The 26,681-nt window shown below is 33.3% G+C and overlaps 1 protein-coding gene across 2 annotated transcripts in view; it reads right to left on the bottom strand.

Annotated features, from left to right (window-relative positions):
• Positions 1-11,561: 11,561 nt before the first annotated feature.
• The window catches only part of LOC145266368 (uncharacterized), a 36,353-nt gene continuing 21,233 nt past the window's right edge, over positions 11,562-26,681 (bottom strand). Inside the window, exons 3-6 of one of the 2 annotated variants that reach the window (XM_080121992.1) lie at positions 19,518-19,647; positions 17,160-17,373; positions 12,669-13,727; positions 11,562-11,682 (exon numbers count right to left, since the gene is read on the bottom strand). In XM_080121992.1, coding sequence (XP_079978118.1) covers positions 11,672-11,682; positions 12,669-13,727; positions 17,160-17,373; positions 19,518-19,647 — 1,414 coding nt within the window. In that variant the 3' untranslated portion in view covers positions 11,562-11,671. Of the gene's footprint in view, positions 11,683-11,972; positions 13,728-17,159; positions 17,374-19,517; positions 19,648-26,681 lie in introns of those variants that run through there. The other variant, XM_080121991.1, reaches the window with a different exon arrangement.

Genomic DNA, 26,681 nt, shown 5'->3' with positions numbered 1-26,681 from the left:
AGTAATTAAATAAATTCAAATGTGTTTCCGTTAGCATCTCGCGGTGGCCCAATGATTAAAATCGTTGCACTCTTTTTTTTTATCACATTTTAATTTGCAACTTTGCCTCAACGGTTCGGGGTCGATCCTCATACTTACCTACCAAAACCCTCCCCCCCCCCCGGAGTTTTTACACACACCTCCAAACACCCGGGCAACGCCGGGTACCCCTCGCTAGTTATACATAAATGGAACCACACTCTTTACCATTTTTTCTAAATGAAGAAGCAATGAGGGAGTAACGTGCGATAATACTTGATTTTCTTAAATAAAAAAATAAAAAAACTACTTGATCGATTTACATGATTTTTGGAACATGATATCTTCATGCAGTGACAAGTACATATATTATAACGATTTTTTTCAGATTTTTCTTGTAAAAAATTTTTTTTTTGCCCCAAGCACCGAATTTTCATCGATGCCCCAAATGCTCTATTTCCATGTATCATTTCTCGCAATGGAAATATCCCTTGGCCCCCTCGTTCACCTGATTTGAGTGCTTGTGACTATTTTTCATGGGGTTATCTAAAAACAAAAGTGTTCGAAAGAGACCACCTAGAACAGTTCCAGCTCTCAGAAAAACGAACTGTAAACAAGATTGAGGCAATATCGGTAAATATGCTGCAAAAAGTCATGGAGAACTTTGACATCTGAATCCAAGAATGCCATGCCAATAATGGTATCCATTTGGAAGAAGTGATTTGTAAAAAACAGCATTGCTTCTTTATTTAATAAAAAATGGTAAAAATGTACATTCCATTTATGCATAATAAAAGTTGTTAAAATTTATTTTTGCAATACCTAATTAATTTTTAAAGTCTTCCTGATTCATTGGCAGACACTGAACAAGTAATTGGGGCATCAGTATCTTTTCAGTTTAGCATTTATCTTACATGCTGACTTTAAGAAATTGACTTCTTAACTAATCCACGGTTTATACAGATTTTCAATGTCCATTTTTCAAAGTTTTTTCAAGGTCTTCTCCAGACGAAATTCAAATTTTCAAAACAATTTGATACATAATAAAGGATGTAATAAACCAAAAAAACTAATTTAAAAAACTATTTTAATAGTATTTATTTCGATTTTCACTTTGGCTACATCTGTATAGTCGGGTAGTTTTGTAATAAAGGGGCATAACTCTTGTACCGACAAAACCGGAAATAATATTATGCAATTTCAGAAATTATTTTCATTTGTAATATTTAAAAAATATTTTGACAGTATCTATTTCGATTTTATTTTTAAATATTCCGATGAATTTTTACTGAATATAAAGAATACAATTTTCAAATCCTTTTCAAAACGATCATTAATATTTCTAAGGCCTTTTCAAGACAAAGCTCAAAATTCCAGACCTGTTTAAGCCTGTGCGAACCCAAATCTATCTCTTGCTCGCTCTTTATCCTTTTTTTTTCTCTCTCATCCTTTCTACTCACTTCCTTTCACGTTTACTTTAGACATTCCCTGTAATCTGAACCTGCTACCTCAACTGCTCTACATCTATTAACGTAGGAAATCGTATCCATTATTTTAACATGGCCATGCCATCAAAGTTTAATCTTCATTTTCCACATTTGTAATCTTCCATTTCCCAATATCGTGAAAATCTAATCTTCACCTCAGGTCATCAGATCTAAATCTGACGTTTCCGAATTTTTGAGATGAGGATTAATTATTCGTATTAATTGGATTCATCAGACTACTGTTCTCATCTTGAGTGTCATTTTCACAACATTTCGGTTGATGTAACCTCCAACCTTCTTCGGGTGTATCTTGTCAAATTCTGGCATGTTTCTGTTGAACTCGGGAATTTGGACAGAATTTCGAATTTTTTTTTTTTTTTTTACAAGGAAGTCACCACTTATCAAGGCCTGGAGGGCACTCGGGGATAAGGGTTATTGCATGTACAGTAATCAATGGGATAATATCGTAGTAATCGCTAGTAATGGAGATCTGATAAAGTGTCTTACTTAAGGGGGCGGTTCATCAGGAATTTGTTTATGTTGGACTTGAAGACATCCAAGTTGTAGTCAGGTGGAAAACAGGTAAATGGAAGAGAGTTCCACAGTTCGAATGGAACCCTTTATTTACTTCATGGGGATAGCATGCTCATGTTCTGTTAGCCATGACTGGATAGAGGTCCTAAGTAATTCGCAATTGTATTTTTTTGGTCTCCCACACTGAGAATTGAACCATTAACCTTTAGGAGAATATCAAATACTAGCCTGGGTACCCAGCGTTGCCCGGGTGTTTGGAGGTGTGTTAAGCAAAAAAGTGGTAGTAGCGCGGAGGAATGTGGAAAAGAAAAAAAGTGATGTCTTTGCTGTTGCGTCCATCGCCAAACCGGAAGTGACGAAGGTTTAAATTAAGGCTAGTCAATCGAAAAGCGGGGATGGCTTTCGAAAATATCGGTAAAAAAGGTGACTCCTCCCTGTAGAAAAGTGTCCAGTTGAGGGTGAAAGAATCAATGCTTTTAGCCGATTTTTCGATATTTGTCGTCCGAAGGGTCAAGCTTCAAAACGATACCGATCTCGTGAAAATCCGTGGCCTCTGTCAAAAGTTTTAGGCAGTCATACATACATACAAACATTTAAACAGACAGGTGAGATTTATATTAGAGATATCTAAATTCCCGAGTTAGACAAGATGCACCTGAAGAAGGTCAGTGGTTACATTGAATGAAATGTAAAAATCACACTCAAGATGAGAACAGTAGTCCGAAGAATCTAAATAATAAGATCTAAATCTGTCTTCAACATTCACTTTACAGATACATTCTATCATTCCATGTCATGCAACGCATGTCCTCAACCTTCATTGGCCAAATTTCATTTCTATTCATCATCACACTGCGTACGTATGTCTGATAGACACTTTCCTTGGTAGACAGCGGTAATGCTCTGCTGGTTAGTAATGGCAAAAGTTACCTGAACATACTCCATCCACTTCTAACTCTTGTAATCACACTGGCACCAGCTCCACCCTGTGTTCCAATGACTTTGCCATCCAGATATACTTTCTCCATATCAGAATCTACTTTAGAGCACTGTTGAAACCATTGTGATGTTCAGGTTGCACGTGTATAATTTCAGCAAGGTGTTAGTGATTACATTTTAGTTTTGTACTGTAAAAGAAAGGAAGGTGCTTGTTCTCCTCCCACCCACGAAAAAACAAAAATAAAGAACAATCTTTATGTACTTGTGACGGAAAGAAAATATCGCACACCAAAAATCATGTAAATCGATAAAGCAGTTTTATTTTTATCAAGAAAATCATTTTTAAGCGAATTTGATCTTTTCCAGTGCCCCCCCCTGCACACACACTTTCCATCTTAAGAATGGCTTTCTATAATCTTGCTTATTTAGGATTATCTTCCTCGTTCTGTAAAAATGCTGTCAAGAGTTGTTTAATCATAAAAGTTGATTTTTTTTTTAAAGAAAATTATTCCATTAATTTACGTGATTTTTGGTGTACAATATTTTCTTTATGATTGTTTTTTTATGATGTGTATGTGTGTGAGGGAGAGGGGAGTTATGTACTTGCACCAAAAGGAAATACAAAAAAAAAAATTTTTTTTTCCAAGTTTCAGAAAAATATAAATAAAAATAAAATCACATTTTAGGGTACAAATCATTATTTTTATTCCCATTTATGCAAACTTGAACACAGATGCTGTTTTTTTTTTTTTTTTTTTTTTTTAAACATTTGAAGAGATTGATGAGTCTTGTTTGTTTAATGTGATATAAAAATTCTCTAACCCCCGCTGGTAGAGAAAGTCATTGTTGTCCAATTGTAAAATTAAAAAAAATAAAGTCTTCAGCAATACTAACATTTAAAAACTGTTTTCATAGGCAGATTACATAAGTGTGTAACAAAAATTTTTTTTTTTTTTTTTTTTTTTTTTTTTTTTTTTTTTTTACATAAAAACTTATTACCGTTATATAAAAAAAAAACTCTGCATATAAAAACAATTTAAAAAAGAAATAAATAAATATTGCCTAAGACTTAGTCAAAAAAAGAAAAATTATAAAAGGGTTAATGGCGGTTGTAGTGGTCTTTAGTGGACCAAGGAGGGCATGTTGATACATTAGAAACAATCAAGTGTTGGAATCTGTCATAGTCTGATGAGGCTCCAAACTCGAATGAGGAATGGGAAAAAAAGAAGTGTCCAGGTGGGTGTCCATTAGGAGTGTCAGGTGGGAAAGGAACGGGGGGAGGGGGGTGGGATCGCTTCGCTGTGTTGGTTGCAAATCGCAAAACCGTTTGCTTCCACAATCAAGTATCGGGACCCTCTCTCACCTCTTAGCTTTGATCGAAGGCTCAGCCCCCCCCCCCATTTTTTTAAGCCATGAGGATGGAGGGGGGGGGGCTAAAATGCGCATAGCATCAGATCATATATAGAATATAGACATAAGTATAACCATTTTCATCAAGAGTAAAGTTGTTTTTTTTTTTTTAAACCTTGTAAAGCAATTCTGTAATGGCGATTGTCGAGTTTGTTTTGTTTTTTTAAATAATTTTCTTTATAGCACATCAATCCCATTTAAGGGTATCTAATGCCAAAACACTACCATTATAAAATATTCATTGAATACTATTAATTGCACACAAGTTGTTAGGTGAAAATTTCAGGTTTCTACCCCTTCCTCCCAAGACTAATTGTGTTTAATTTGAACGATACAATTTATTATATATAAGATGTGTAATATATATTAGCAAACACTGTTAAAAATAACAGAAATTTCCTATTTAACAATAACTGAAAAAAAAAAAAAGAAAAAAAAAAAAAAAGAAAAATTTATTTTCTGTATGATCTTTCTTGAATCACGGACGTCTTTTTCGAATCAGCAAATGAACAAATGATGATGATTCAATGAAGAATCGAAAACGTTTGTGATACATTAATTGTTTTGAGTTTAATACAAGAGATCATAAGGAAAATAAAAAGTTGGAAAACACAACTTTGACTTTTAGAATTAAGGAGATTTGTTATTTTAAACAATGTTTGCTTAAACGTAAACATGATGCCTAAATGCAAACTATAAACGTAGCCTCTAAAGCTGAAACTACTGTTTTGAAATAAAAGATTTTGCTGGACAAGATTGTTTAGTCTGGTCGGAATCAAATTAATCATATTACTTCATTATAAATCTTAGATATATAATATCTCATGTACTTTAATTCTCATACTTTTATCTCAGATCCAAAGAGGCTTTTATGTGAGATTAGCGCAATGATAAACTGATTCAGACTAGTCTAAACAATAATGTTAAGCACAACTTCAGCAATTATACAATCAAACAGGGTTTGAATATTACAGTAAAAAAAATAAAAAATAAAAAGACAATCCTTTACCTGAACATTCTTTTTTGACGATCGCATTCAAACACTAAGTGCGTAGCCTCTAAAGATGAAACTACTGTTTGAAATAAAAGATTTTGCTGGGCAAGATTGTTTAGTCTGCTCGGAATCAAAATTAATCATATTACTCCATTATAAATCTTAGATATTCAGAGACCAACATTCTATATTTTCTTCAAAAACACCTTAATTTACAAACAAGTTGTTTATGCCTAATTTCCAGCACACATTTTCATAATGGCAGAAACAATTGTTTAAAAATATTTTTTTTTTTTTTTTTTTTTTTTAAAAAAAAAAAAAAGGAAACATGGAAGGTTGTTTGCTGAATAATTACAAGAGGTCTGTTTCCATTATTAAGCTACGACAAACTTTTGAAGTAAAAGATGGTCACACACTTATTTTGAATAAAATTTAAATGAGAAATTTGAAGACTTTGAAGTGTCGGAAATAATGATAAAATCATTTTTATTATTTATTTATTCATGAATAATCAATGCCTAAAAAAAAATCACGGACCGGACTTCTTAACCTGATGAAGCTATTTTTAACGAAATATTGGACTTACAATAACAAAAAAAGTAAACAAAAATGATTTTATCATTTTTTCCAACACTTCAATATTTTCAAATTTCTCATTTAAATTTATATATATATATATATATATATATATATATATATATATATATATATATATATATATATGCAGTGTACCCTATTGTTTTTAATTTAGGTAATGCCTTACATAAATAGTAAGTTTAGCTCACCAGACTTGGAATAAAAGAAAACTAAGGAAAATGAAATTTGTACAGGATTCAAACGAGTCCACTTGTTGCAGTTAGTATCTTGGCACTAACCATATGCGCGTTTAACCGGCTTCCTCCAGAGGAGGAAGTTCCATGGACGTATGAAATTCATAAATGGTCCTCAGTCGCATGCATATCCTTGTTAGGGGATATGACAATGTTAGGTTTTTACAACTCTTGTATGGAGGTGCCAACGTTCTCCTATATAGTTCCTGGAAGTCCCAAATTGGTCACCCATCTGGTACTGACCAGGCTCGACGTTGCTTAACTTAGGTGATCTAACGAGAACCGGTGTGTCAACGTGATTATGCCATATAGTTAGTGTCATACTGTAAATAGAAAGCTAAATTTTTATAAAGAACTTTTCTCTCGAATATTGCAATAGATCTATTTTTTATACATCTGTTTTATGTTTATTATCATAATCTCCTTGAGTATGCCTCAAGTAATTGGAATTTTTTTTTGACACTATTTCATTATAAATATCACTTTTTTTACATTATTTTATTATAAATATCACTTTTTTTTTTTTTTTTTTTTTTTAAAAAAACACCATATTTGTGTAGGTATTTAAATTAAATAAACAGTTAATTTTATTTTTATTTCCAGCACTATATGAGCCATGGTGTTCAACGCATAATCGTCTAGAGAAAAAAAGAAAAAAAAAAAAAAAAAAAAAAAAAAAAAGAAAAAAGTAGAATCTAATTTTTGGGAGGACAAGGGGTAGTGAATTGATATCTTTTTTTTTGTTTTTATCTACTGAAAGTATCGAATGATATGTGTTAAAGCAGCTAGGAAGACATTAATTGATGAAACAAAAGTCTTCTACCTCTTTTATCCATGAATCATCTGAAGTATGTCAAAATTAACATTTTCAGAGAAGAGGAAAGTGAAGCAAAACAAGACGTAAAGTAACAAGGAGAAGAAAAAAAAACATGAAAAAAGAGAAAGGAAGAAATAAATAAAATCAAACCAAATGTGGGAAAAAAATAAAGATGAAAAAAAAAAAAAAAAAAAAAAAAATTTTTTTTAAATAAAAAAGGCAGTAAGATATATACTGCAAGAAATCAATTCAAATGCTTACATACACATATTCACATATATAATCAGCATTAATAAAGCACTAAAATTCACTAGCTCTCACACTTTACTAGTTTCATGGTATTATGCAATCAACAAAAGTGTAGCAGGGTGTTAAAACCTAAGAAGATGAGCTATCAAGTCATGTTTATTAATTTATATATTTGCTGACATTTTTAAATCTTACTGTTCTTTATTTTTTTCCTACCATGCGTATTTGTTCACTTATGTTTTAATATGCTAACTGCTAACCAGTTAAGGGATATTTTTATTTTTAATTAACCTGAACATAAATAGTAAAGCAAGTATTTGTTTATGTGTCCGCGTTTCGCTATAACTTCTTGTTTTTTGTTAAATAAAAAATTTTTTTTTTTGTAAACTTATTATTTGATATTTTTCTTCTAATCACAGTTTAGTTTCCATTATTTATAGTGCAGCTATTTTTAAGATTCCCTAACTGATATTTGAGCTCTTATTATATTTTTTATTCCCATATATGTTTAAACAGTGTTGAGTTACTTCTGTATTTTTCATTCTGGAATATCATATGATGATTTTACCTACACTTGTAATTATTTTCTGTGAAACCTGTGTATAATAATAACTCTCGCTTCCCTTATTTTGTCCTTTAGTCCTCATATTCCATGAGTGATGTTTCTGACAAAGAGGGAAGAATTGCTGTTTTCTAGATCAGAATCTATTCGATCTAACACTCATTGTTGGCAAGTTTTGACCTCTAAGTAGTATATTTTTTGTTTAGTTCCTTAAATGAAGTAATCCCATGCCTTGTTTGGAGTTATGTACATAAAAAGAAAACCATCCAACATGTTGAACAAAAAGGAAATTTGTTTTTTGGCTATCATCTTTCAAGCCTAATAAAGATTGGGTACTTATACAGTTTAATCAAGACATTAAAAAATGAAAATATCGAAAAATGGTTATATTGTACATATACATTATGGAATTTCATCAAGTAGTTTGTTTTTTTACAGTGAAAAAACAATTTGTTATAATACCGAGCAAAAGGTTCGATTTTTAGGAAGAAAAGCTAGTATTAAAGATGGGGAGGGAGTGTCGGCGCTTTACACTGAGTTATCTCCCCCATGGCATGTTCAAAAACTTCAAAGATGTGGCCTCCACTCATTTACATATGTGGATAATATTACACATAAATAACAAGACTCGGTTAGTCTGAGTGTGTGTTAACCAGAAGCCACCGAAGGCCGAGCCGAGAGCAGATATGTTCTCCAGCCAAGACTCTCTTACCTGACAACCATTATGTAAATATATTGTGAACATACTTTTTCTAATACACTTCTTATTGATCTACCTTTGTTTGTTGAGTCTTCATTTGCATTGCCTTATATGTTATTTGGTTCAACCTACAAACATAACAGTTGGCAACGAAGATGAACGTCAAACAAAGATCTATCTTCAACTCGCTGTCATAAAAACGTGTTTTTCTGCTGTTAAAAAAAAAAAACAAAACTATTTGATCAAATTAAGTGAAACTTTTTTCGGAGATCTTCAGTTCAAAACGGATACGTACAATCTAACCTTCTTTCCAATATTTTCATTTTTTAATGCCTTGATTAAACTGTACAAGTGCTGAGAGATCAAACAGAACTCTAGACATCTGATGCGTTTTTGTTACTACAAAAACCTGCATTAAGATATGCTACGTGTATGGGGAAAATGCAGTTGGAGAAGAGGTATGTCAGAAATAATTTGCTCGATTCTGAAAAGGACACGCTTGTTAACTCTGGTTGGCCAAAGAAAAGATGATCGACAGTGACCAAGTGAAAGCAGTAACTGAACAAGATCCTTGTTTAACAACCAGACAACTTACAGACATTCTCAAGATATCCAAATAGAAAACAAATTGCATTAATATCCGCTTAAAAAATCAAGCAGAGCACTATAGACATGATGCTTTTTTTTTTTTTTTAAATACAGAAAAAAAAACAAAGATATGCCATGTGTATGGGGAGAATGTTATTACAGGATGGGTACGTTGGAAATTCTTCCAAAAAGGAAATCTTTCAGTGTAAGATTATTCTTGTTCTGTCCGACCAAAGATGACCGACAGTGATCAAGTGAAAGCTATAGATTATTGTTCGACAAATTGCAGACATTCTCAAGCTTTGCAAATTGATCTCGGAAAATGAATTGCAAAAACTAAGTTTCTAAACTTGACGTTTGGGGGTTTTCCTTAAAAACTAGCACTTTTTGGCCAACCCAATATATGTTTAAATGGTACTTGTACAGTTTAATCAAGACATAAAAAAATGAAAATATTGAAAAAAAAGTTTATATTGTATGTATACGTTATGGAATGAAGTTCTCTGAAAAAACATTTCACTTAATTTCATCAAGTAATTTTTTTTTTACAACGAAAAAACAATTTGGAGCAAAAGTTTTTATTTTTAGGAAGATAAGCTAGTATTAAGGATGGGGAGGGAATGTCGGTGCTTTAAATTGAGTTATCTCCATGTGGTGTGTTCAAAGCATTCAAAAGATGTCTACCTTCAACGTGCTGTCATAAAAATGGTTTTCCGCTGTAAAAAAAAAAAAAAAAAAAAAAAAACTACTCGATCAAATTAAGTGAAATTTTTTTTTGAGATCTTCAGTTCAAAACTGATACGTACAATATAACCTTTTTTTTTTTTTTCAATATTTTCATTTTTTAATGTCTTGATTAAACTGTATAAGTGCCATTTAAACAATGTACTGCTAATTCTATATTTTTCACTTCTGAATGCCATCATGTGGTGATTATATTTACTCTTGAAATTATTTTCTGTGGATTAATTTGGATAAAAAAAAAAAAAAAGAAAACCTTAGTTTTTGTTCAGAATTCAACCCAATTAAAAAAAACCCAAAAGTATAGGAAAATCTTTGCAATTGAAGATATAAAAAACATAACGAAGACGTCATATTTAAACAAATCACGTAAATTGATCTAGTAGTTTAAGAAAATCAAAGGAGGAGGAGATAACTCCACAATAATTAAAACTTGCAAAATTAACATTGTAATGCTAACGAAAAAGAAAAACACTTGATCAATTTATATGATTTTTGGAATACGACATTTTTGTTCTGCGATGGATATGTACATAGTAAAGATTTTTCTGTATTTTTTTTTTGTAAGTTGAACAGTGGACTTGCACCAAAAATTCAGCCAACCGAAGCAGCAGAAAAAACGTTGGGAGATTCTCAAAAGATGTACATTTTTTTTTTTGGGGGGGGGGGGAAAGCATGAAGAAGAAGAAAAAAAAAAAAATTGTCCCTGCATCACAAAGAAAGAATAAAAAATGTTATCTCATGATCTGATTGTATTAAAAACAAGATGTACCAAGCTTGGGGATATTGGATATTTGGAAGACTGTCTAAGGATGAGGGTATGTGGATATAACAAGACAAAATGGAAGTAGAGATTTTAGTTTTAATATATTTTTTTTCTTTTGTTAGAATCCCAGTGAAGTTATGAAAATGCAAACAAACACCACAAGGTTAAAGCCATACACACAGAAAGTAATCATTTTTTTCTGAGAAACTTTGGGGAGGGGGGAGAGGGTTTATTGATACAACAGAAGGAGTATAAGTATTGTTTTTTTTTGTTTTTTTTTATTTAGAAGCACAAAAGAACCTGATTTTTGCTTTTAAACTTTAATTCAAACCAGAAATTACTTCCTGAACCGTTTAAAGGCTTTATATATATAAAAAAAAAGAAAAGAAAAAGTAGGTACTTATGTACTTATTGAACCATGCTGAAATAATAACGCTATTTAGAAAGCTATTCTTAACATGGAGAGAGAGGGGTTGTTCTGTAACTATTCTGTACTTTCACCTAACAATTAATGTAAAACTTTAATTTAACTTGAAAATACTATTAAAAAAAATAGCATGGTCCAATAAGTGTAAAAGCACCAAAAAAGTATTTTCAACAGCAACCGTTGCATTATTGAACCTCTATATATATATATATATATATTTATTTATTTATTTACCAGTGGTGAAAAAAACGGAATAGAGTGCTCAATGTGTAGCCAGAGCAGTATATAAGAAATTTATTACTGTGAGTCCAGAATGAGTTTACATATTGTTTCAACTAGAGGAAGATCCCCAAAGAGAGGAAATGTCTAACTAGCATCGTCAGAATTCATAGATGGACTAAGTTATAAAATTAAATAAGAATGAAAAAATCGTAGATGAAGGGGAGTTAGAAAGGAAGGGGGGAGTGGAAGGGAGAGGACGTTGGAATTTAAAGTAGTAGGAGTGTATACGATAAGAGAGGGGTTTATAATTAAATATTAATTATGTGTTAATTCTTATAAACGTTTTTTTTTTTTTTTAGTTTATAACGGTTTAAAATTAAAAGACGCTTAAATTTCCTCTCTTTGGGGATCTTCCTCTAGTTGAAACAATATGTAAACTCATTCTGGACTCACAGTAATAAATTTCTTATATATATATATATATATATGTATGTATGTCTGTGCTCTTACAATATGTGATCTATCAAGTTGTTTACATTCCAACGTGTGATCTACTCATTAACGTAGAGATTAAGGTTAACGGTTGTTTTATTTTATGGCATATCAACCCTTTTTCGAGTTAAATAACTCGAAAAAGGGTTGACATACTATAAAACAAGTCATTTTGTAAAAAAGATTTCATACTTCAAGTTCTTTCTATCTTCAAATATTTATTCAAGATGTTTGGTTTAGTTGTTTTGTAGAGGAAAATTGTTCTTTCTGTTTTGAACTTTGCAGAACATAAATTTTGCAAAGGGAAAGGAATAAAAACAAAAACATTAATGTTTGGTGCAATGTAGGTCGGGAAGCCAGTATCCGGTAGCATCAGGTAAGGCTAATAGATAGATCAGATATTGCAATGCAAACCATTTCGGAAGATCAAAAAAGAGCACGAAAAAGTTTTAATGAAGTATTTTCCTCAGAATCCATGATAAAGAAGTTGTTTAATATGAAATTAAGGAGAGAAATTAATCACCCCCCACCCCATCAAACTAAAAAGATTAAAAAAAAAAAAGTAAAAAATAAAAAGAGAAGTGGTGGGTGGGGTGGAGGTTGCAGAGAGAACTTCTAAACACCCCCTCCCCCGGTCACACCTTCTGCTATCGTTCTCTTCGATCGTAACTCCTGTTATCGTTTCGCTTTCTATCTCGTTCAAAATCAGGTTTACGGTTATAATTCCGATCCCCTCTATTGTCGTCACTAGCCCGAAAGTTTCTATCCCTGCGGTAGTCGTCATTACTACTTCCTCCCCCTCTTCCCCCACCCCTGTTACGCGGAAGGTTACCACCGTCTGAATAACTGCGGTTCCTGTCTTGATAGCCACGATTTCTTTCGGTATAATTACGATCTCTCTGGGTGTACGTACGATCCCTTTCTGCATATGGTGCCTCTCTCTGCTTGTATGCAGGGTGCTCCCTTTGAGTATAACTTGAAGAATCTCGTTGTTGGTACCGTGTATCTCGTTGTGTGTAGGGTTCCTCTCTCAGGTTTCGGTTATTTCGGTTGGTCTGCGAGTTGTTCCGCTGTAAATACCCACCACCACGCTGATGATAGCCAGTATCACGCTGTGAATATGTAACCCCTCGCTGTGCATAAGAAGGGTCTCTGGGTGGATAGATTGGATCTCTGAGCAGACCCGTTCCTTCCCTAGGTGGATAGAGATTCTCTCGGGGTGCATATCCACCATCTCTGGAAGTATAAAGAGTTTCCCGTGGTGGATAGCCAATAGTTTCACGATCAAGGAAGGAATCTTCCCTTCCACGATAATTATCATCCCTGGTCGGAAAGCGTGAACTACGGTCGAGATCCCTCATATCTTCTCGAAATGCAGGCAGGTCACAGTCTCTATAGTCTGATTTTCCTCGATGCGGGGATCGAGATCGCTGATCCGCATAAGGAGAGCGTCGGCCACTCTCGGGAAACCTACCACCCCGTGCAGTGCCTGCACGATCAGAATTGTTGCGGCCATATTCTCTGCGAGTGTCAAAACGATCTTCAACTGAACGCACTCTATTACTGGGCTCAGCGTAAGATGGCGACAGGAGAGGCTGACGGGGTTTGTTGGTCTCATACTTTTCCCCGATATCATGATACTTTCTCTTAGAAGCCGTTAGCTCGACGGCTGCAGAATTAGAACGACGGGTAGAAGGCACTGGTTGGGAATACTTGTCATAGATTGGCTGATCGTTCTTCACTCGAGAAGGGGGGTTAGGGTTGGGATCTGTTGGCCGACGACGACCAGGACTGGAGGAGTCAGAGTCACTACTGGAAGAAGTGGAGGAAGAAGAGGACGAGGAGGAGGAGGATGAAGACGAAGATGAAGAATTGGAACCAGTTTTCCAAGAGGATTTCTTGTTTCGGTGCTTTTTGCTCTTCTTTCGTTTCAATCGTTTCTCAACTTTTTCTGAAAAATCAGAGTAAAAACAGAATTAAAAATATTGGCATGTCAAAATTACAGAAAGACGTTTTTATATCTATTTTTCAAGATATATTAAAAAAAAAAAAAAAGTTAGCAAGTTAAGAACAAAAGAAAAAGACTATAAAAAAAAGAGACAATCATGTTATAGACGTTGGTGACGTCACATCCATAACGAGAAGTCACATGTGAGGAGATAAACGTAGTTGTTATACACAAAAAAATAAAATTGAAGGAGTCAAGTTATTACTTGTCCTTTGTTCCTTGCGACATACTCTGCTACAATGTGTTGGGTCTACGTGTGTAACGTAGTACACATGTTCTATTAGAAGTTTCGGTGAAATTTAAAATGTCTTACACATTTGGTATCTCAAGTTATATGGATAAAACAGTGCACTATCTCTTGCATAAATCCAATAACATGCCAGGATACTCCCATGCTGATTACACCAAGGAGGACTTGATTTGAGTGTGCAAAAAGTGATTAGATTGTATGCAGCATGAATGAGATCAACCTTTTGGGTCAGACTGCAGGGAGAGCACCTTAAAATTGATATACCCCTACTCCCATTGTTACCTAGAGAGTATTTTTTTGGTTGCTGTACTGTTCAGGAGATGAAGAATTAAATATGGATGCTATAAACAGCTTCTTCAAAAATCTGAAGGGAAAAAAAAAAAAAAAAATTAAGGTATAGATGATAATGGACTCTCCCGTTGAATCCCGAAATACGAGCTTCTTGCAGCAATTAAGTTGTCCAAAATCCACACACAAATGATCTGCTGATAGCGGTGAAGGCTTGGTGTACAACCATCCCCACCTTTTGGAACCAACGATATACTCAGACAGTACAAATGATTGTTACAGATAAAGTGGACAGTATACCTAGGTTTTACATCAAAGTTTTCCTTCTAGGTGTATGTCTTAACAAAAACTCCCAATGATTTTATATATATGCCCCCAGACACTAACTTGGACATCATAAAAATTGAAAAAATAAAAAAAAGGTCCAATTAAGCGGAAGCTCTCTCCTGTGTTTGACATTTGTTTAAATGAAAGAATACTGCCTAAACACACACATACACTATATATAACAGGGCTCTACATTGCGACTGAAACAGTCGCATTTGCGAGTGATTTTTCAAAGTGGCGACTAGAACTAATGAAACACTTATCTTTTTGTGATTGTATTTCTTTCACTGACAATCTTCCAAAGCTCACTACTGAATGAAAAAATATATTTTCACCTTTTTTTTTTTTTTTTTTTAATAAAACGAACAAAGTTAAATTATTTAAACAATAAAAGTTTAATAGAACAATTTTTTTTTTTTTTAAATGAAGGATATTTAAAAAAATACCTGAAGAAATCAGAATGTTTATACCTTCGAGTATCAACATAAAATTTGTAGTAGACTTTGAATTACTTATAAAAAATAAATACAGAAAAATCTTTATGTACATACTCGTCATGGAATGAAGAGGTCATATTCCAAAAATCACGTTGGCTAGTAACTTCTTTATTTGTGTAGTGAATGAGAATATTTAGTTGTCAAAGGTCAACTAAAAATAAATTTGTCCATAGAGCCCTGCATATGTATGTTTTAATCTTCTTATCACTTCGTTTTTGCTAGGGATGGAGCATTCATAATACAGGGCTCTACATTGCGACTGAAACAGTCGCATTTGCGAGTGATTTTTCAAAGTGGCAACTAGAAATAATGAAACACTTATCTTTTGGCAATTGCATTTCTTTCACTGACAATCTTCCAAAGTTCACTACTGAGTGAAAAAATATATTTTCAACTATTTTTCAATAAAATGAGCAAAGTCAAATTATTTAAACAATAAAAGGTTTAACAAAACAATATACTTTTTTTTAAACGAAGACTGTTAAAAAAAAATCTGAAGAAATTCAAATATTTATACTTTCAAGTATCAACGTAAAATTTGTGTATATTTAGAATTACACTTATCAAAAAAAATACAAAAAAAATCTTTGATGTACATACCCGTCACAGAACGAAGATGTCATATTCTAAAAATCATATGAGTTTGGCTAGTAACTTTTCTATTTGGCTAGTAAACGAAAATATTTAGTTGTCAAAGGTCAACTAAAGATAAATTTGTCTGTAGAGCCCTGTATAATTATTTTTTTTATACCTACAGACACTAGAGTTTCACGTTTACGCAATCATCAGTGTAAAGAGTGACAATTCCTGCCGGTCGAGAGATTTAAACCCAACCATGAAGCCACTTTTAACTCCATTTGCTAAGCCTTTACCTCCGGGCTAACAAACAATTGCTGTGGGAATGAAGGGAATCAACAACTAATAACCGCACAATTTGAGCGCAGATGGTGCAAAAATAATGTGATTTAAAAATTATGTATAGGCATTAAAAATGTTTTTGTTTTTTTTAATATTGTTAAATTTCTAGTTAAAACCTATTTAGTATTATACATGTAATCTGAAGAAAAACATGTTTAAAATATTTATACATTTCATTATTTGGTACTTGTACAGTTTAATCAAGACATTAAAAAATGAAAATATTGAAAAAAGTTATATTGTACATATCTGTCATGGAATAAAGTTCTCCCCCCAAAAAATATCCCTTAATTTGATCAAGTAGTGTTTTTTTTTTTTTTACAGCAAAAAAACAATTTATGATATCAAAAGGTAGCCATGTTTCGATTTTTAAGAAAAAGCAATTATTTAAGATGGGGAGGGGGTTGCCGGCACTTTAGACCGAGTTATCTCCCCGTGGCGTGTTCTAAAAATCCAAACATAGCTACCTTCAGTGCGTTGTCATAAAAACATGTTTTTCCACCGTAAAAAACAAAACAAAAAACTACTTGATCAAATTAAGTGAAATTTTTATCGGAGAACATCAGTCCAAAACGAATATGCACAATATAACATTTTTCAATATTTTCATTTTTTAATGTCTTAATTAAACTGCGCAAGCACTCATTAATTTTACACCATCGATTGTTATAATTACTGAACATAAAACTAAAAAACACTATATCTCTAGAAAACATAAAAATGAAAACCAAACTTTCACAAAAAGCAATCGTCTATCTATAACCACTATCAAAAATTTTCCCCACTTTCTATCTGTGCCTAAATCTAGACACAGATTCCATGAACAAAGCTTCTTTTCTAGAATTGCCTGCCTGTTCAACTGTTCCACTGACATGCTTTCCAGCCGACTACAACATGATTGTCTTCAAATCCAATGTAAGCAAGTTCTTTTTGAGCCACAACCTTAAATAATCAAGTTCTAGTCACTATTAACGATCACTATGCTGTTGTTTCAGTGACCCCCCTACACTCACTGATCTTATCCTCGAGTAGCCTTTAGGACTTGATAGGTAGGAATTCACTTGTAAAAAAACAAAAAAAAAAAAAAAAACTCACCCTTCTTGATTTTTTTGGGTGGTGGTGCTGGCGGTGGTGTGGGTGGTGAGGGTGGAGAGTCTTTAACTTCTCCTTCTTCTGAAGATGAAGAGTCGGGAACTTTCGGAGCACACCCCTCAGTCCGGAGTTTTTTCACAATCTCATCTTCATCACCAGTGTCCTTGGGAGGACGATAGTTGGCTGCATGATCAACACGGAGTGTACGGTTCAAGATCTAAATAGAGAGAAAAAGACCATTTGAAACAAAATACTGAAAATATTTTGCATCGATTAGGGATGAGACGATTCCAATATTTTCTCCCGATTCTGATACAGTTACTCACTCTGTTTTTAATTCCCAATTATTTTAAAATCTTTTAATATGTACTTGTAAAATTTTTTTCTTTTTCTTTTCAGATTGCCATAAAAACTTGTGTATCGTTATCTCAAACGTAAGACAAAAACGTTTCTAAGTAATGCATAGATTTTAATTTTACTGGCAATTTAAAATCAATAAATATTTATTATTTCATCTTTAGTACGAGGAATGGAAAATTAAGTTTTAAACAAAATAAAACTAAAAAAAAAAAAAACTAAAAGGAATCGTTAGGCATTCATTTTTTTTATTATTCTGATAACCAAGGATGGAATACTGTTGCCATATCTGGGCAGGAGCTGCTAAAAACAGCCTATCCTGCCTTGACAGAGTGCAAAATAGACTTTGTGGCTTAGTGGGGGATGCCCTTTTCTCTACCCTGCAACCTCTCTCCCACAGAAGAGACGTTGCAAGCCTATCCTTGTTTTATCGTTAATTCTATGGCAGGTGCTCGTCTGAACTCCAATCTCTGGTCCCCCCTCGCCAATCTTTTGCGAAAAACACCCGTCTAGCTGAATCCACTGTGAAAAATTTCCCTCACTCTATATCTGTGCCTAAATCAAAACGCGGATTCCATGAACAAAGCTTCTTTCTTAGAACTGCACGCCTGTGGAACTCTGTTCCGTCTGCCTGCTTCCCACCTGACTACAACTTGGAGGTCTTCAAGTTCAACGTTAACAAATTCCTAATGAACCGCCCCCTTAAGTAAACACTTCATCAAATCTCCACACTAACGTAATGTACTTGCAATAACCCTTATCCCTGAGTGGCTTCCGGGCCTTGATAAGTGGTGATCACTGTGTAAAAAAAAAAAAAAAAAAAAAAAAAAAAAACTAAAAAGTTTTGATTTTTTTCAATTACCGATTTGATTCTGATTGATCGTTGCAACACTAGTGTTAATATTAAAGTGGTTACTATGTGAAACTTTAATGCTGCTCAAGAAAAAAAAAAAAAAATTTCACCTAATTTCATCAAATATTTTTTTTTTTTTACAGCGAAAAAACAATTTGTTATAATATCGAGCAAAAGGTTTGATTTTTAGGAAGAAAAACTAGTACTAAATATGGGGAGGGAGTGTCGGTTTTAAACTGAGTTATCTCCCTATGGCGTGTTCAAAAAATTTAAAGATGACTGACTTCAACGCACTCTCATAAAAACGTGTTCTTCCGCTGTAAAAAAAAAAAAAAAAAAAAAAAACTACTCGATCAAATTAAGTGAAATTTTTTTTTCCGCAGATCTTCAGTCCAAAACAGATACATACAATATAAACTTTTGGTACTTCACGGGGAACGTGGACCCTGCATAAACTGGTTTTAATTTAATGGCTGCTCCCTGAGGTTTTCTTCCACTTTCTTCGTATACATCTCATTTTTTTTTTTAATTGAACATGTATTTATTTTTTTTTTTTTTATTTCTTTAATTAAATTTGATTCATACTTCATATTTTGTTTGTTTTTATTTCCAAAACTTTCTTGAAGGTATTGTTTGAGGCAAAAAAAAAAAAAAAAAAAAAAAAAAAAGCATTATTTGAATGTGTATGAAAAAATAAATGTAACAAAAAATAATATTTACTGGGGAAAATAAAATCAAAACAAGCACGAAATAAAAGTATGAATAAAATTTAATTAAAGAAATTTTTTAAAATTAAAAAATAAAACATACATGCTCGATTAAAAAAAAAAAATGTATGAGATATATACGAAGAAAGTGAAAGAAAACCTCAGGGAGCAGCCATTAAATTAAACCCGTTTACGCAGGGGCCAACGTTGTCAAACATTTTTTTTTTTTTTTTTTTGACATTTTCATTTTTTAATATCTTGATTAAACCGTATAAGTACCAGGAAAAAACTCCCTAAGACTTTAGGGGAGCTAATTCATAACCTCAAAAATAATTGCTAAAAAATAAAAATATTATTTGACATTATAATATATATGAATGACAAAAAAAAACAAAAACAAGGGCAACAATAGAAAGTCATGATGTAAGGTTTTCTTTTTTTTACCTTGATGCCATTGAGGTTGTCCACCGCCAAAACGGTGCTGCGTTGGTCTTCATAGCAGATGAAGGCATATCCCAGGGATTTGCCCGTCTTTTTATCTCGGGTCAAATTAACATTTACTATTTCACCATACCTGCAAATCGGAAGATGTAAATAAGACATCAGAAAATGTAATAATTTGGCCAACAAACACTTCTTGAACGAAGTAATGGTACAAAGTTTTTAAAGAGTTGACAAAAAAAAAAAATCATAGAATGATACGAGAAAACATTTCGTATTTGTATGTACGTTATCACCTTTCACACATCTTTAAAAAGTGAAATGGTCTGATCAGAAAAGTGGTGATTAATGTGGTGTTACTAAGGTAAAAACATTCCTACATTAACCATTTTTCTGTGACGTTGACTTGGGCTCGACTGGCAGCTGACAAGAACCACCGAAACAAGCAGAGCAAAATAAAATAAAACCTAGAAACATAATTGACATTTATTTAACGCATACAAAATACAAAAAGATTTAAAAAGAAAAAAAAATCAAAAAACTTACCTTAAGCATTTTTATAATTTTTTATTTTAAAATTTCAAGAATTGTTAGCAAAACATGTGAATTTTTTTGTAAAACTTACCCCCTTCATTACCTCTCCAAAAATACTTAGATATTATCATATTGACCCACCGGTTCTCACCAGATCACCAAAGTTAAGCAACTATGAGCCTAGTCAGCACCAGATAAGTGACCATTTAGGAATAGTAGGCATTGTATGTGCTCTCCGCTCATCTCAGCATTGTTTCCAGTTATCCTGAACTTTTATATACTTGCAACTGGAATCAAAACAGTGTCAACTCAGGAGAGGTGTGGTTTGCAATTGTGCAACACTTGCTACAAAAATTTTATGTGCAGCCATCCTTCAGTAGGTATCCATAGTCTGTCAAGACTGAATGGGGCTGTTTACGTTTTTAGGTAAAGAGACATTCATTTTTGGCAATTATTTTTACAGAAGTTTTTTTTTTTTTTAACAGTACTGACCCTGACAGACATTATTTCAAAAGGAATATTATAAACAGTTAATTATACAAGTTGATGCAGAGGGCACCATGGAATTTCCATAAGTAAAGATTTAAAACAAAAGAAAAAAAATTATAAAAATAAATTTGTTATAAAAATAAATTTTTTTATAAAAATAAATTTTTGCAATAAAAATTGGAATCCTTTGAGGTGAGCAATTTGTGTATTCATTCTTTTTGCGGAAGTTTCTTTTCATTTGTTTTTGTCAATTGTTATCCTCATCTTCATAGTTGTTGCTCCACCACGTTTCAGCCAACTCATCCTCTGGCCTTCTTCAGGTGATTAACTGCAACGGGATAGAAATGCTGAGTCTTCTAACTGTATCCCCAGTAATAACCGTTTTCCATAGCTGTTGTTGACTCACCCCATCTGGTCAACTAATCCTCTGGCGTGCTTTGGGTAGGATTGAAACCGCTATCTTCAGACCATATCCACCTGGAACCGTAGAGACTCAACGCATTCGTCCACTACTATGTATGGCAGTAATTACTGGGGTGATACGGTTACAAGACTCAGCATTCCTATCTCGTCGCGGTTAATCACCTGAAGAAGGCCAGAGGATGAGTTGGCCGAAATGTGATGAAGCAACAACTATGAAGATGAGGATAATAATCCACAAAAGATGAACACACAGATTCAGTATTTATTTAGAATTTATCAATCCACTGAAATAGCATTTCCTTCTCTCTCTCAAAAGTTCTTGTATGTATCCATTTTTTTTTTTTATTTCCTTCACTAGAGTGAGGCAACAACTATGGAAGGCAGTAATTACTAGGGATACAGGTACAGGACTGTATTCCTATACCGTCACAGTTAATCACCCGAAGAAGGCCCGAGTTGGCCGAAATGTGGTGTAACAACAACTATGAAGATGGTAAAAGTATGCAAAATAAGAAAGAAAAGAAACTTTTTTGCTTACTAGTTTTGTTGGTCCATCTTTCATGCTCATCACCATCAGTTCGTTTTACATGCTGACATTAAAAGATTTATTTCCAAACTAACCTATCTCTGACCAGGTCTTTATTTATCTCTTTCTTTGAAGTCCATCTTGGAATGCAACATATTTTCTTTGGAAGCCATTTTCCGAATTGAGGCAACATATATATTATATACCAGATGCCCTTTCTGATGCCAACCTATTGATGTGATGGGGGACCGGTGCTTTTAGCAAGACACTATTTGAAACTGTCATTTATACAATATCTTTTATAGCTGTTGCATATTAGCACTCCCGGGGCATTGCCAAATTACTTGAGCAAACATACTATTATTATTATTATTATTATTATTATTATTATTATTATTATTATCATGTAGCGGAATTAAATTTGTTTTAAAGAGAAAACTGCAATTCAAGGACAAATATGGTTAAATGACATTTTAGGAATTTAACTTGAACAGATTCTATAAACAATAACAAGAAGGAATTCTTCAGATGCTGCACTTCAATTTCTTGTTCTCTGTCAGTGGAGGAGAAATCCTTCACGACTGAGACAATTTTTATCTTTGTTCCTTTTCTCCATGTTAAAAAACGACCCTGGTGTCTAACTCTGTCCCGTGGGGAGGCATTGTAAACAATAACAAAAAGGAATTTTAGATAAATAAAAACAAACGTTTTCGGAAAAAGAATGAGCATTTTCATAACTAGTACAAACGATAATTTATAAATAGGTTTGACCTCTAAGAGTCTGATGTAGAGGTCACTTAAGATGACGTGAATTTTAGAAGACAACTTGAAAAGACACCTACCAGTAAAGGGTTGGAAGTCAATCGAAGAAATTAGAAGGGTAGTCAATCAAAGAAGTGAGACGAGAAGTCGGTGAAGTGAAGATCCAAAATGTGAAGTCAAAACAATCTCCAAAATGTGAAGTCAAATGTTATCTATAATATAAATCTCACCTGTTTGTTTAAATGTACGTATGTTTGTATGTCTGCCTAAAACTTTCGACAGCGGTGATGGATTTTCACGAGATCAGAATCATTTTGAAGCTCAACCCTTCGGACGACAAATATCGAAAAGTTGGCTGAAAACATTAATTGCTTCACCCTCAACTGGGCACTTTTCTACAGGGAGGGGGGGGGTCGCAAAAATCATTCCGTCATGATAATTTAGCCATACACGCATGCGCAAAAAGTTTTTTATCTTGAATTAGTTTGAATATAAAAAAACTGACCTAATTTCGCTCACGCGATCATAGACCAGTTGGTATAGTAGCAGCATTGTTATCTTAAGATTGCACGTTCAAGTCGAGATGTCAGAGATATTTTTTTTTCCGATTTTTAAAGTTTTAATGTTGAAACAGGGTTATTTACGCCATATTTTTGTTTTTTTTTTGTTTTTTTTTTAATTTTTATTTTTCTATCACATTAGTTGTTTTTTTTTTTTTTGCTTTTCCGATTTTTTGAAGTTTCAACATCATTCGCTTATTCTTTATTTTGCATCAGGTTCGCTGTCTTTTTTTCCTTTTTTTGTTATAATATTTAAACGGTTATTATGTTCGCTTATACTTTATTTCCTATTTTGTTTGGATTCACCCCCCCTCCTCCACCTCACCACACCTGAGAAATGCCGGATACCTCCGCTAGTATGAAATATAACTTTGTGTGGTGTTATACTTTATTTCCCATTTTGTTTGGATTCACCCCCCCCTCCACCTCACCACACCTGAGAAATGCCGGATACCTCCGCTAGTATGAAATATAACTTTGTGTGGTGTTATACTTTATTTCCCATTTTGTTTGGATTCACCCCCCCCCCTCCAACTCACCACACCTGAGCAATGCCGGATACCTCCGCTAGTATGAAATATAACTTTGTGTGGTGTTTCTTTCAAAGAAATCGGTAAGGGAATTCGTCCCGGTCATTACTGTCATGTTAACGTTTCTCTAACTCTTAAACTCTGTTACTATTACCCACACTTTTCTTCTTCTTCACCAAAGAAGATTTGTTTAACTCTCCATCAACCGAATATTGTCACCTCTCGTCATTTGAAGCCCCCTCATGTAGAAGTATTTGTTGTCCCCTCAAAATAACATGTCGATATGTCCGCGTCATTGTTTCAGTCCAGCTGAAGCAAAACATTGTTCATCTTAAAAGTTATAGACACCCTTTTTGTCGGTTTATATGCACCAACATTTATTCATCAATAATTTGATACCCCGCTATCCAACATAGCTAGAACTCTGCATTACAAGTTCGTTTCAAAGTTAACTTTCATAATCTGAAAACATCATCTCGGAAAATGTTTTATTTTCTTTCCTTAAAATAAAAATATTTGGGAATCTTCACAATAAACAAGCAACTAGTGCTCACGACTAGAAATGATGGAGAAAATTATCAACTCACACGTATAAATGATTTTATACGCTCATCAGCAAGAAAGATATTGAATAGCAAAAAAACAAAACAAAAAAAAAGCATAACACAAAAAATAACCTACTTGAAGGCCAATTTATTGAGTAAAAAAAAAGAAAAGAAAAGAAATTACAATCTTTATGCATCTTAGGCATTATGACACGGCACAATCACGTTGACACACCGGTTCTCGCCAGATAACTGAAGTTAAGCAATGTTGAGCCTGGCCAGTACCAGATGGGTGACCATTTGGGAAGGCGAGGCGTTGTATGTACCACGAGGTAAAATACCAGGTTGAGAAACTGGTGCAGTCTATCCTTCTCTTGAGGGTAGATGGGTCTTTCCTAAGCCGTCGTAGGTACCTCATCCAGTGATGGCGTCACGATAAAAAATACTTTTGATAACCCTGGCGGAGCCTCAACTATTTAGCTACCGACAAAATTTGAATTACATTACAAACTTGTGTAGTGAGTTCAATCTCGGCTGCAGCCGCATTGGATGGATAGATGGAGGTATTATGCCCCGTTTGAATTTGGGGTAGGGGAGGGGTCGAGTGTCATTCTTTTGACAATCAAACTTTTGATTACTCTTAACTATATTCCTTTCACCAAAATACCCTTATCCCTGAGTGGCTTCCGGGCCTTGATAAGTGGTGATCACTGTGTAAAAAAAAAAAAAAAAAAAAAAAAAATACCACATCCACTAAGGCATTACAACTACTTAATTGGTTTTGATGAAATTTTATTTACAAATTTATGTACACGAGTGATGATGGGGAGTGGAGGGAAGGAGACAGGAAGTCATTCTTTGATGAAAAACAAAAGCCTTCTAACTTCCCTACCCACTTCATGAATCGTTTGATATCAGCCTTCATTGCAAAGTTAACATTTTCAGAAAGGCCTGTCATGAGAGCAAAACAAAAAAAAAGGAGATAAAAAAAAAAAGGCAAAACGAAAGGAAGGAAGAAAAAAAAAATGAAAGAAAAAAGTGAACGAGAGGAAGTAAAAAAAAAAACAAAATGTCCAGCCGGATATCCATGAAAAAAATAAAAATGTAAGGCTGTAGCAAGTTAACAGAAATCAGCTTTTTATTTATTACTAGCAGGTCACCCGTCGTTACCTGGTCATAAGATATGCTTAAATATATTTTAATTCATGCAGATTACATATTTATTATTTTAGAGACAATTCTCTATCAATTATTATATTGAACCTAATATATAGTAGTGAGATCCAAAGTATATATATATATATATATATATATATGACTTGGGTGCCACCAGCTGAAATTGAAACCAAAACATACAACTCTCCACCCTCATTACTATCTAAGCCATGCCCATATGCACATATAATATTTTTTATTTATATAGACAAATATTACATAGTCGCTACACTGAACATGCTAATGTTTTGGACAATTGGTTTGCAAGAACCAAAAGTCCTCGTCAGGCAACGTAATAAAGCTTATTTTGCTCTCTTTTTTTTTCAGCACGCTTAATAACCTCGTTTTAATTCACGAGTTTTCTCTCTTGAATACCTCTAACTTGATTATATATATATATATATATATATATATATATATATATATATATATATATATATATATAAATTCATCTGTAAACCCTTTTTAGAAAGATGGGATTACCCAATTGTGGAAGACAAGATTCAAGCAAGGGTGCACTGTGCACAGTTTTATAATTATATAGATATAAAGGGCAATGGTTTGTGTGTATGCATATCAAGATAAAAATAATTAAAAAAAAAACTACAAAACAAAGACCAACAAGGTTAGTATATTCTTGATTGGTGTTGCACTGGATGAATAATATTTAAAACTTAGAAAAAATTAATCATTCTTTGGGTGTAAACAGGGCCAGAAGGAGCTATTTTTTCAGCCATTTTATGTACTGATTTGCAAAGAAAATGCTAAATCATTTGTCTAGGAATCTATTATATTAAGACGATTGGTGTGTGTGTGTGTGTGTGTGTGTGTCCAAAGAGGAAAGAGTTGGGAAAGAAAAGAGGAAAACATGGAAAGATAGGAAGATAGAGACATGGTTAGACAAAGGCAGAGAGATAGAAGTTTTTATAGAAATGTTGCATTTTTGCCTTAGGCAATGCTGAGTAACCTTGCTGGGATATAATTATTAGTATTGGGACAATTAATCGGAATCGGAAAAATCTCTGTATTTTCCGATGCCAAAAGCGATTCTTTTAATCGTCATTTTTACTTGATTTTGTTTAAAGTAAAATTTTCCACTGCTAATAGTAATGATAAAATAATAAATATTTATTGATTTTAAAGTAACACTAAAACTAAAATCTATAGATCACCCCCCCCCCCTACACAAGTGTATTTTGACGTTTCAGAAAATATCTGTATAATTAACGTGTTTTTATGGTAATCGCAAACAAATAACAACTCCACCGTTAAATATTCAGAGATTTATAAAGTATTGGAATCAGGAATTTAGTATCAGGAAAAATTTTGGAATCGTCCCATCACTAATCTATATATATGATAGCGAAAATGTGTGTATGTATGTGTGTTTGTATTATGTACAAGTCGAGCATGCAGGGTCCCCTTCACGAGTGAAAAATTTACTTTCACCATGACTAATGTTTGTGCAAATTTTAAAAAAAAATCCAAGACATGATTAATGAGAAAAGTGCAAACAAATAAACGATTTGGGGGAAAATTTTACCCTTATAATGCCCTTTAGGGGAGGCAACCAGAGTTATCCC

This window comes from Euprymna scolopes, chromosome 41, assembly GCF_053919585.1.
Source record: "Euprymna scolopes isolate OS-2025 chromosome 41, ASM5391958v1, whole genome shotgun sequence".
Taxonomy (NCBI): domain Eukaryota; kingdom Metazoa; phylum Mollusca; class Cephalopoda; order Sepiida; family Sepiolidae; genus Euprymna; species Euprymna scolopes.
This window is presented reverse-complemented; position numbering and strand designations above follow the sequence as displayed.